The sequence below is a fragment of the Armigeres subalbatus genome, chromosome 3 (assembly GCF_024139115.2).
Source record: "Armigeres subalbatus isolate Guangzhou_Male chromosome 3, GZ_Asu_2, whole genome shotgun sequence".
Lineage (NCBI taxonomy): Eukaryota > Metazoa > Arthropoda > Insecta > Diptera > Culicidae > Armigeres > Armigeres subalbatus.
In genome coordinates, this window is record NC_085141.1 from 133,081,759 (window position 1) to 133,094,673 (window position 12,915).

The 12,915-nt window shown below is 47.6% G+C and overlaps 1 protein-coding gene across 1 annotated transcript; it reads left to right on the forward strand.

Annotated features, from left to right (window-relative positions):
* The first annotated feature begins 89 nt into the window (after window positions 1-89).
* Window positions 90-1,948, forward strand: LOC134219900 (splicing factor ESS-2 homolog). Its single transcript, XM_062698798.1, has 3 exons — window positions 90-354; window positions 414-567; window positions 629-1,948. The coding sequence occupies exons 1-3, from the start codon at window positions 217-219 to the stop codon at window positions 1,819-1,821; spliced, it is 1,485 nt and encodes a 494-aa protein (XP_062554782.1). The 5' UTR covers window positions 90-216; the 3' UTR covers window positions 1,822-1,948.
* The last annotated feature ends 10,967 nt before the right edge of the window (window positions 1,949-12,915 follow it).

Sequence of the window (12,915 nt, forward strand, 5' to 3'; positions counted from 1 at the left end):
GCCTAATCTGGGTCACTTTGACATAATTCTGGGTAGATCCAGGTTAGCGTGTACGTTGTTTACTTGCTGTCAAATTTTCCAAATAAAAACAAACGATACTCGGTGCAGTGAAGTTGGAACGTAATTCGCAGCAGTCACGAAGCATAATCGTAAATTATACGCGATACAAGTTGATATTTTTTTCATTTATCCGGAGTGAAAGTTGAGTGGTTAATCATGTCATCAAAGCCAGGAGAAAAAGCGCTGCTGGCGATGAAGGAACTGGAAAAATCGGTTGCGGTTTTCAAAAAACCTGCGCTGCCAAAAACAAAAAAGGAGAGGAAAATTATTTTGAATGAGGAAACCTATCTGGAAGTATGTTATGAAATTCAATCCCAAGTAGGTATCTATTAAACTAACTGATTTTGTTTTAGGAAATGGCTAAAATTATACAACGTGACTTTTTTCCGGACTTGAAAAAATTGAAAGCACAAAACGAATATTTAGATGCGCTGGCAAGTAACGATATCGTGAAGTTACGTCAAATATTCTCCAAATACAATTCTAAATCGCCTCTGATAAGGGAACGTAAGTCACCACCACAATCAGATTTTTTTTTGTAAACTAATATTGCTTATGCCTATTTTAGCTAGCCCCGCTACCTTCGAAACACCGCTTCCAAGTGCTTCTCTTGCTTCAGACGAACCCCCATCGATTCGATCTACAATAAGTACTATCTCTACTAAAAGCAGTAAATCGATCGCCGATAGACATTCCTTGGATTCATTTCTGTTTAACTATACCAGTGAAGACAATGACAGTTTTCAAGAAATTATGGAAGCGGCGGATAAGAAACTCCGGCAAAAATTTGCAATTCTCTATGAAGCAGAAGGAACGAGTCGGTTGAACCTTGGTAAACAGCTAGCACTTCCAAGTATTGAAAACCAATTTGATGAAAGGGATAAACCCAAGGAACTTGACATGTGGACTTACAAGAACAAAAACTACATTATGTACATACCGGATGGCGTGGCTCCAACTAGAGAAGAAGAAATCGAGATGGCCAATAAGAAGCAAGAAATTGAACATAACAACACCCGACTGAAAGAGAATCCGTTTAACGAGACGGAAAGTAAACAAGCTATTACTGAAGCGGCCAAGTCGCAAGCTAAGTGTCTTCCCGAAAAAATTGGCGTCGATGGTAAACTTATCGAAGCATCGCTTACTCCGGCAGTTCGTGGATTCAGTTTCGTCAAAAGCCCATCACCTTGTCCAGGAGTGACAGACAGCCCTCTGTTTACATGGGGAGAAATAGAAGGAACACCATTTCGTTTAGACGGTGGAGATACCCCTCTGCATCCTGCCTCAGCAGGTCCATCATTCCGGATAGCGGAAACCTCCAAACGTGAGACGATCGCTCTCCAGTTAGCCGAAAAGGCTGCCGAACAGTCCCGATCAAAGAAAGCAAAAGCAATTGAAGCAGCACGAAGAAACATTGCCTCGCCGGTGATCCGTAATACATTCGATCGATTGGCCAGCATGTCTCCTGCAGCCCGCCGGTTAGCCACCAATAAACTTGGTTTCATCAACACCCCTAGCCCAATGCGAACGCCAGTTAGCTCTACTTTGAAAACTCCAAGACTGCAATCCCAATTTGGCAGATTAAGACCCACTCCTTCGCCTGCTGGAATGGTACGAAGAAAAACGCCATTGATCGTTAACACTAAAGGTAGCAATTCTCTCGAAGGACAAGAATCGACTAGTGGATCGGTTACGTTGACCGACAATCTTCTGGATATTCCTTCGACCAGTAAACGACCGAAGGCTGCTGATTTTTTCTAGGGTAGGTCATTGTTAGAAATAAATGAATTGTTATTTGAACTTATTGTTAATAAGGATAACAATATGAATCTGGAACAAAAAATGTTCAAAAGTAATTAGTTCCATTTTAAAGAGAATATAAACTATAAAGATTGACGCTATCGTCGCTAGTTGGAATTTTTTTTGCAGGCTGGTATATAGGCTCGGGGCTGGGGCCCTCCTTAGCCGTGCGGTAAGACGCGCGACTACAAAGCAAGACCATGCTGAGGGTGGCTAGGTTCGATTCCCGGTGCCGGTCTAGGCAATTTTCGGATTGGAAATTGTCTCGACTTCCCTGGGCATAAAAGCATCATCGTGTTAGTCTCATGATATACGAATGCAAAAATGGTATCTAATCTGGCTTAGAAGCCTCGCAGTTAATAACTGTGGAAGTGCTTAATGAACACTAATACTATCGACAGACATATGATTTCCGCACAATGATTTTCGTATCACGCTGTTCGCTTACAGTGACAAGATGACACACATCTTTTCTCTCCACTGCTGTATCTATTTGACAGTTTGTTTTGAAAAATCATAAACTGTTATTATAGTTTTTATGAGTATTGTCGGCGTAGCACCAACTTAGAATTCGGAAGTCGGGACTTCCGAACCGAACTTTCTTCCGAAGTTTTATTTGTCAAACTAATTGATGCGTTGTCTAGCGCATCTTTAGGCGAATCCAGCGCACTACTTCCGAAGTTGGGAAAGTTGCCTGTATCTGGAGAAAAATCCAACTTCGGTATAAAAAGCGGTATAAATTTATTCCGGATAGACAATATTACACAATATTTAGCCATATATTTTTTAACAAATTGTGAATTCGCGTCAGCAGTTTATTCGTCGATATGAAAACGTCATAGTTTTCCAATTCTTCGTATAGGTATTTTAGCAGAAATATGCGAGTTCTTGCAAATATTCCGCTGGGCAATTATTTCTGCGGATGGTAATCATTCTATTCTATTCTATGGTTTGGGGTGATTTGAACATCCATAAATTACGTAACGCTTGGAGCTGGGAAGGTGTATTGCCCGTAGTGTGACAATCCATACAAAAATTTTAGAGACTTGAAAAAACTTTTAGAGGGGTTGAAAATGGCTTTTGCGTTAGGAAAGATCCATAAAGTACGTCACGCAAAAAATGGCGATTTTCAACCCCCCTTAGGGCGGACCCTTCGTCACACTTTTTGTATTAAAACTCTAAAATTTTTGTATGAGTCGTCACGCTGCTCGGAACCCCCCCTTCCCCCTAAGAGCGTGACGTAATTTGTCGATGGCCCCTTATGTAATTAACGGATCTTCCGTCAGTGCAAAAGGCACTGATCGTTTAATTCATTTGGACATTTTGAAGGATAAAGCCAGCACCGTTCAATTGGGTCATAAATCCTGTAACAGGTTTATTCGGACACGGAACATCGGGTTTTTCAAACACTTATTTACTTCGCGCTGACTATCGCTTATTTCTGCACTCCACTTTTACCTCCACGAGATCCTCCTCTCCTCTCCTCCCTCCCTCTCCAAACACTACAGATCCAATTTTGAATTTGTACAAAACATTCTTCCCATCTAAAAAAGTAGATACTGACTAATGGCAAATCAAAGATTCCGCACACTTCCCAATCCCCAGACCTCATTACAATTAGAACCCATGGGATCCTTGCACAAAATGTTCGAAATCACACGATGCAGAACTCAAACCATTGAGTATCATGCAAAAGTGACGGTAGATCTTCCCGGAAACAACCCAAGAACTGGCAAAATCAATAGGAAGACATCTTCAGAGCGTAATTGTAGCAAATAATGGGCTTACGAATAATTATTTTGCCAATGTTTTGCCAATATAATCCGGAATTGCGGAAAAACGAATTTTACTTACGAATTTTTGTTTTTATTTCATATGTCAAACGGCGTATTTCACATTTCAAAACAACAAATTATGTTCTGTTTCGTACAATACAACGGTCGAAGGGCAGGGTACGGAAATCATCGTGCTATCGTGATACCAGCGTGATTCTGGGTGACAGACATATGATTTTATGCTGTACAGTGGTATTGGTATTATATATGTGTCACAAGTATAAGCTGCAAGACGGCTCTGTCCCAGTGTGGGGATGTAATGCCAATAAGAAGAAGGAAGATATAGGCTCGGATCAATCATTGCAAAATCTATGCGTTTTGACATGTGAATATGTACCCAATATGTTTGGAAAGAAAAATAAAGCGAACCTCAACAAGCTTTTTCTGTAGTTTATGACCTTCCAATGTTTTTTATAGATATCACTTTCACTCTTGCAAAAAAAAAATAATGCCCTGGCCTATGGCCAATTTCAGTATGACAGTGAAACATCGAATGCAACTTGGGAGGGGTCATTAGCATCATTGAATAATCGTTTGTAATAAGGTGATCGTGAATTTGCGGAGAGTAACTGATCATTCTCGCTTCAGCGTTGTAAACAAAAGTTAGACCAAGGCGGTTTATGTGAGTGTCTGCGAGCTGAGACAACAGTGCTTGCCAATGAGCAGCTCGAAGTTCGTCCCATCCCTCTCATGCCCATTTGTTAACAAAAAAGAATGGGAAGGACGGGAACAACTTCGAGCTACTTCGAGCTGCTCGTTGGACAGCATTAACATAAAAAAAGCCATAATAATTCTCAGACAAATTATTTAAGCTCTTTTAGTGCAATGTATTCAACTGTCTAATGCAGCGTACACACCAATCAAGCAGTTTGACGAACATTAACTCCGCCCTCAAGAAAACGCTTCGGTTGCTGATTTGTTTGAACGTGTGTGAAGTTGCTTCATAGTGCTGGGAAATATGCACCAACGCGTGATTGGGTGGCAGCCAATCAACGCAAAGATGTGCAAGCTGAGGATAAAAGGCCGTTTCTTCAACTATAGCATCATCAACGTGCACTGCCCACACGAAAGGAGATCCGACGACGAGAAAGAAGCGTTCTATGCGCAGCTGGAGCAGACATACGATGGATGCCCACTGCGGGACGTCAAAATCGTCATCGGTGACATGAACGCACAGGTAGGAAGAGAGGAAATGTATAGACCGGTCATCGGACCGGATAGTCTGCATACCGAATCGAACGACAACGGCCAACGATGCATAAACTTTGCAGCCTGCCGCGGAATGGTAGTCCAAAGCACTTTCTTCCCCCGCAAGAATATCCACAAAGCCACATGGAAATCACCTAATCAAGAAACGGAAAACCAAATCGACCACGTTCTAATCGACGGTAAATTCTTCTCCGACATCACGAGCGTACGCACTTACCGCAGTGCGAATATTGAATCCGACCACTACCTCGTTGCAGTATGTCTGCGCTCAAAACTCTCGACGGTGATCAACACGCGTCGGAGTCGTCCGCCGCGGCTAAACATTGGGCGGCTGCAAGACGGTAGACTAACCCAAGACTACGCGCAGCAGCTGGAAGCGGCACTCCCAACGGAAGAGCAGCTAGGCGCAGCATCTCTTGAAGATGGCTGGAGAGATATTCGATCTGCCATTGGAAGCACCGCACTAGGCACGGTGGCTCCGGATCAGAGAAACGACTGGTATGACGACGAATCTGAGCAGTTAGTTGAGGAGAAGAATGCGCGAGATTGCTGCAACTCCGCACGAGGGCGAACGAGGCACGATACAAACGGGCGCGGAACAGACAAACCTCGATTTTCCGGAGGAAAAAGCGCCAGCAGGAAGATCGAGACCGTGAAGAGACGGAGGAACTGTACCGCGCTAATAACGCACGAAAGTTCTATGAGAAGTTGAACCGTTCACGTAAGGGCCACGTGCCACAGCCCGATATGTGCAAGGACATAAACGGGAACCTTCTTACAAACGAGCGTGAGGTGATCCAAAGGTGGCGGCAGCACTACGAAGAGCACCTGAATGGCGATATGGCAGACAACGGTGGCGGTATGGTAATGAACCTAGGAGCACGCGTGCAGGACATGCGACTTCCGGCTCCGAATCTCCAGGAAATCCAGGAGGAGATCGGCCGGCTGAAAAAAACAAAGCCCCTGGAGTTGACCAACTACCAGGAGAGCTGTTTAAACACGGTGGTGAAGCACTGGCTAGAGCGCTGCACTGGGTGATTACCAAGGTTTGGGGGGATGAGGTTCTGCCACAGGGATGGATGGAAGGTGTCGTGTGTCCCATCTACAAAAAGGGCGATAAGTTGGATTGTAGCAACTACCGCGCAATCACATTGCTGAACGCCGCCTACAAGGTACTCTCCCAAATTTTATGCCGCCGACTAACACCAATTGCAAGAGAGTTCGTGGAGCAGTACCAGGCGGGATTTATGGGTGAACGCTCTACCACAGACCAGGTGTTCGCCGTACGTCAGGTATTGCAGAAATGCCGCAAATACAACGTGCCCACACATCATCTATTTATCGACTTCAAAGCCGCATATGATACAATCGATCGGGACCAGCTATGGCAGCTAATGCACGAAAACGGATTTCCGGATAAACTGATACGGTTGATCAAGGCGACGATGGATCGGGTGATGTGCGTAGTTCGAGTTTCAGGGGCATTCTCGAGTCCCTTCGAAACGCGTAGGGGGTTACGGCAAGGTGATGGTCTTTCGTGTCTGCTATTCAACATCGCTTTGGAGGGAGTAATACGAAGGGCAGGGATTGACACGAGTGGTACGATTTTCACGAAGTCCGTCCAGTTATTTAGTTTCGCCGACGACATTGATATCATGGCACGTAACTTTGAGAGGATGGAGGAAGCCTACATCAGACTGAAAAGCGAAGCTAAACGGGTTGGACTAGTCAACAACACGTCGATCACGAAGTACATGATAGGAAGAGGCTCAAGAGAGGTCAATGTAAGCCACCCACCACGAGTTTCTATCGGTGGTGACGAAATCGAGGTGGTTGAAGAATTCGTGTACTTGGGCTCACTGGTGACCGCCGATAACGATACCAGCAGAGAAATTCGGAGGCGCATAGTGGCTGGAAATCGTACGTACGTAATAATAATAATATTGTTCGAAACATTTGCATTGCAAAATCCTATAGGATATACATGTATACATGTTAGCCTACTAAAGCATTGGTTGGTTTCTAATTAACTTAAAACTAACAATTTGATAACTAGACTAGTTTACACTAAATTAAAACTAAATAGACTAGTTTACACTACGAGAAAAATTTGATAACGTAGATTGGAACAAGCGCCCTAATCGCTACTTGATCCGAGAAGGCGCAACGAACCCTACACTTTTCTTTACACTCACCAAAGCGTTCATGTAAGGTTTTTATGCCGGCCAGTCGGTGGACCTCGGATGTTCTTGTCCTGAGAGGGGTGTTGAGGATCATTCTCAGGAATTTGTTTTGGACCCGTTGAAGTTTGAGGTGGTGGGTCTTAGCCCAGCTCTCCCAGACCGGCATGCCGTATTCGATCACAGGGAGGATGATTTCCTTGTAGACAGCAAGCTTATTTTTCAGGGACAATGACGACCGACGGTTGATTAAAGGATACAGTAGTTTCAACAAGACGTTAAACTTCGTCACCGTCTTGTCAACCTGTTGCCTGAAAATAAGCTTGCTGTCTAGGGTCAAGCCAAGGTAGTCGGCCTCATTGGCCCATTCCACAGTCGTGCCATTGAGGATGATTTTGCAGTCCCCAGGCGGAACATGTTTAGGGGATTTAGAGTGGGGGAAAATGATGACCTGGGTCTTCGCCGCGTTGATACAGATCTTCCAGCTGGTGAGGTACTCTGTCAAGGCATCCAGGCCTCGTTGGAGTTTTGCCACTAGCGCTCTGATCACTCTACCGTTGTAGACGATGGAGGTGTCATCTGCGAACAGAGACAGAATGCCGCCATCTGGAGGTTCTGTCATGTCGGAGGTCAACAGATTGAAAAGCAGGGGCCCGAGGATACTGCCCTGGAGGACTCCTGCGACGATGTTGTGCGCATTGGAACTCGCTCCGCTGATTGAGATCCGGAATGTCCTTGCCGACAGGTAATTTTTACCAGGTAGCTGGGAAGATTGTAGCGTTGTAGTTTGTACACCAGGCCATCATGCCATACATTGTCAAATGCCTTCTCGACATCGAGTAAGGCCATGGCGGATGTTTTTGAGACAAACTTGTTCCGCCTGAGGACGTTGGTAACTCGAGTCAGTTGGTGTACAGTTGACCGACCGCGTCGGAAACCAAATTGTACCTCGAGCAAGATGTTGAGATTTTCGGCAGACTCAAGTAACCGGTCATGAATAGCTTTTTCGAATAGCTTAGATAATCCTGAGAGAAGGCTGATGGGACGATAACTTTTGGGAGAGGAAGGATCCTTCTCAGGCTTCCGGATGGGGATGACTTTCGCTGACTTCCAGGAGGATGGAAAAGTAGCTGAGCCGGAGACACTGATTAAAGATCATCGAGAGGTGCTCAAAGAACGGAGCACTCATGTGTTTGAGCTCGAGATTCAGGATGCTGTCGAAGCCTGGGGCCTTCATGTTCTTCGATGATTTGATGATTCGCCAGCTGAGAACTCCTCCGAGAAGTCGTTAGGAATCAAATGGATGTTGTTAGCATGCCCGTTGACGGCTGCTTCGTGTGGACTGACGATGTTCTGCCCAAGATTGTGTGAGCTGACGAAGTGACGACCTATTTCAGCGACTTTCTCTGCAGGAGTAATCAAGCGATCCTTAGAGCCATTATTGTCTAGTGGGATCAAAGGTGGAATGGGCCGATGCTTGGATTTTAGTATTTTGGTCATTTTCCAGAACGGCTTAGCATTTCGAGCATTTCGAACAACTTTTTCAAGTGCCAGCCAGGCCATCACCACCTCGGCATGATCTGCCTAGGATCCGACGTATAACACGCGTCAATACCGAAGCTCCATCACTGCTAGAGATTACAACAGCCATCCAAAGCATGAAATCGAATAAAGCCCCAGGGGTCGACCGTATATCAGCCGAGATGCTCAAAGCTGACCCCATGACATCCGCTTAACTACTGCATCGTTTATTTCGTAATATCTGGGACACCGCAACTTTCCCGGTCGACTGGATGCAAGGTATCTTAGTGAAGGTGCCCAAAAAGGGTGACCTGACTGTATGCGATAACTGGCAAGGCATTATGTTGCTGTGTACCGTTCTCAAAGTTCTGTGCAAAATTATCCTAGCCCGGATTCAGGAGAAGATCGATGTGACTCTCCGGCGGCAGCAAGCCGGATTCCGTGCCGGAAGATCCTGTATGGACCATATTGTCACGCTCCGCATAATTCTGGAGCAGGTCAACAAGTTCCAAGAGTCCCTTTACTTGGTATTCATTGACTACGAAAAAACTTTCGACCGTCTCAATCACGAGAACATATGGGGCGCCCTGAGACGCAAGGGGGTTCCTGAGAGAATCATCGGCCTCATCGAAGCACAGTACGAGGCCTTTTCGTGTAGAGTGTTGCACAATGGGGTCCTGTCTGACCCTATCCGGGTCGTAGCTGGTGTGAGGCAAGGATGTATTCTATCACCGTTACTGTTCCTCATCGTAATCGATGAGATTCTGGTAGATGCGATTGACCGTGAACCAAACCGCGGGCTGTTATGGCAGCCTATAACCATGGAGCACCTAAACGACTTCGAATTGGCTAATGACGTTGCACTCCTCGCGCAACGGCGCTCTGATATGCAGAGTAAGCTCAACGACCTTGCCGAGCGCTCCTCCTCGGCAGGCTTAGCCATCAACTTCAACAAAACCAAATCGTTGGATGTAAACACGGTGACTCCTTCCAGTTTCACAGTAGCCGGGCAACCAGTGGAGAATGTTGAAAGCTTCCAATATCTTGGTAGCCAAATGGCGTCAGACGGCGGTACCAAGATCGACATAGGCGCACGGATCAAGAAAGCAAGGGCTGCCTTTGCGAGTTTAAGAAATATCTGGAAAAACAGGCAGATAAGTGAACGCACCAAAATACGAATTTTCAACTCTAACGTGAAATCTGTGCTGTTATACGCTAGCAAAACATGGTGTGTATCAGTGGAGAACACTCAACGGTTGCAGGTGTTCATTAACAGATGCCTGCGGTATATAACTCGGGCCTGGTGGCCTCACAATTGGATCTCAAACAACGAGCTCCATCGTCGTTGTCACCAGAGGCCGATAGCAACAGAAATTCGGGATCGGAAGTGGGGCGGGTCGGCCACACTCTACGTAGGGGCGGAAACGAAATCTGTAAACAAGCATTAGACTGGAACCCAGCGGGACATCGCAGCAGAGGCAGACCCAGAGGCTCATGGCGACGAAGCCTCAACAAAGAAATAAAAGAAGTCGACCGAAATCTAACCTGGCAACAGGTTAAAGCGATAGCCGGGCATCGCTCAGGATGGAGATCTTTCAAGTCGGCCCTTTGCACCACCAGAGGTGTACAGGATTCATAAGTAAGTAAGTAAAGCTTAGCATAATCTGGGAGAGTGCGGATCTTATTCGAGAAGTCGTTATTTTTGAGGTCCACCATTCTGGCCTTGATAATTTTTGTGATTCGATTGCAACGTGCCTTAAGCTCAGGCAGTCCAGTACGCTGAAACTGCCTGCGAGTGACATTCCGCAATCGAATCAAATCTTTGTTGAGTGTATCGATGTTTAAGGAGTTGCCTACCTGCCGAGCCGTCGGGACATGCTGCTCTCTGGCCACCGAGATTGCCTCTTCGATGGCGCACAGCTGGCGGTCGATACTTTCTGGCGTCTCCGGACGCACCTCGTAATTGATGGTGTTGTCGACGCACTGCTGGAACTGCTGCCAGTTCACTTGATGGTAGTTTCGCTGTAACTGCTGATGCCAATTGACCGAGGAGCCCACTTCCGCCACCACCGGATAGTGATCCGAACTGAGCTCCTGGTAGACTACCGGCTGCGAGACGTGGTCGTTCATGTTTGTTATGTAGAGGTCGAGGGTTGCGTGGACACCGGACCGACTCAGCCGAGTGGGGGAATCCGGGCTCAAGATCGTGTAGTGACCTTCCTTCATGTCGTTGCTCCAGATGGTGCCGTTTAGATTGCCGCGACTGTTGCCCCAGGCTTGATGTTTGGCATCCAAGTCGCCGGCAATGATATACTGGCCTTGCCTCCGCGTCAGCTTGACGATGTCCCTCCGAAGGGCAGCCGATGATTCATCGCCGGTTTTGGCTTGCGTTGGACAATACGCCGCGATGAGCGCGATTGTGCCGACAGAGGTGGTGATTTCGACACCGATGGCCTCGATGACACTGAGCTGGAAGCTTGGAAGCAGACGACAGTTGATGTTGTAGCGAAGAGCGATGGCCACATCCCCTGGTCGGCCGGTCGAGTCGCACGATGCGGAAGTCTGGGATGTTGACGTTCACCTCCGGTTTTAGGTGCGTTTCGGTGATGAACGCCACGTCTATTTACTTCTCCTCAAGGAAATCCTTTAGCTCAATTGTCTTGCTCTTTGGCGAGCAAGCGTTCCAGTTGACCAGGCCCACCCTAGCAGCCATTTTCAATGATGAACATGCCAAGAGTGAAGACCTGGGCGAAGCGGATTTTGCAGCCGCGCAGCCGAGTGGCGAGCTGCGCGAAGATCGGCATCAGTTGCTCCGGAGTGTACAGCGGAGCAGATTCTTCCGGAGGGACGGCTTCATTCTCCGACTGCCGACGGAACCCAGGAGGAGGGAGGGGGCCATTCGCTGGTGGATGGTGCCGACGATGCTGGAGCTTAGACCGATGCAGCTGCCGTTGCCAGTCGCTTGTGCGGCTGTAGCGGTGGGAGTACTGGAATCATACAGCGGGGGCGGGGATGGCTGGTGGAAGCCTTCTTCCGGATTTCCAGGAACTCGGCTCGCTTTGGGCAGCCCTTTGTGGTGGTGTTTGTCGCCACAATTGGCGTACATGGGATCGGCCACCTCCATTTTGTCGCACTCGTCAGTCGGATGGGGTTCGCCACACTTGTTGCAGCGCGGCTTCATGCGGCAGTTCCTGGGGCCGTGCCCGAAATTGAAGCAGTTGGTACACTGCGTGACGTCGCGGTGCACTGGCCGATATTGCTCCCGGTCAACTACGGTGTAATTTATAACGCCAACCAGCTTCAGGTCCTTCCAGGTAGTGGAGCCGTCCTCCAGATGCATCAGGTAAAGCTGGTCGCGATATCTTCTCGCCTTGTCGTGACGAGCGATCTTGTGCACGACGACTGGCTTCAGTCCGCAACTTTCAAGCTCCGCTTTGAGCTCTTTCTTCTTCATGTCATGGAGCCCTCGCAGCAAAGCCTTCAGCGGCTTCGTGCCGGGGTGGTCATGAGTGTAGTACTCATACTTGTGGACCTCGAGGAACTCCACGACGGATTGATGATGGTCCTTGTTTGCCGGCATAACTTTCACGCCCTCGCTGGCGAATTTTTGGGCGTAAGTCCGGCGGAATCTTTACAAACACGGGCGGGCACTTCTTCTTCCGCTCCGGTTGCACCTGCGGCAGCTGCGATTGCTGCTTCTTCCTCTTTTTCGGCGGATTGCCGGCGTCATCAAGCGGCAATGGCGAAAACACGTTGCTCTGCAAAAGCTACTTGGAGGGGTTACCCACGTTCAATAGCAGTGCGCTTAGGCACTTTTCCAGCGACCGAGTCGGCCACCGAGTCTCCCATGACGGGTCCGGGAGAAAATAACGCCAACTCAATGAAGCGAAAACGTAAACAGCGAACAAACGAGAAAAAACACTCGAAAAAAATGCGCGAGCAAAAAACACGTCCGTACGTGCTGCTGTCTTGAACTGGAATGGTCTCCACGCCTTGTCGTGACTGGCGATCTTGTGCATGGCCACTGGCTTCAGTCCGCAACTTTCGAGTTCTGCTTGGAGCTCCTCCTCCTGTCGTGGGGTCTTCGCAGCAAAGCCTTGAATAGCTTCTTACCTGGGTGATCATGAGTGTAGTACTCATACTTGTGGACCTCGAGGAACTCCACGACAGATTGATGATGGTCCTTGTTTGCCGGCTCCCCTTTACGCCCTCGCTGCAGAGCTGAAAAGTATATTTCAGCCCTTAGCGATCAACTGACGAATTTTCGGGCGCAGACCGCCCTTCACAAAAAAGGCGGGCACTTCTCCTTC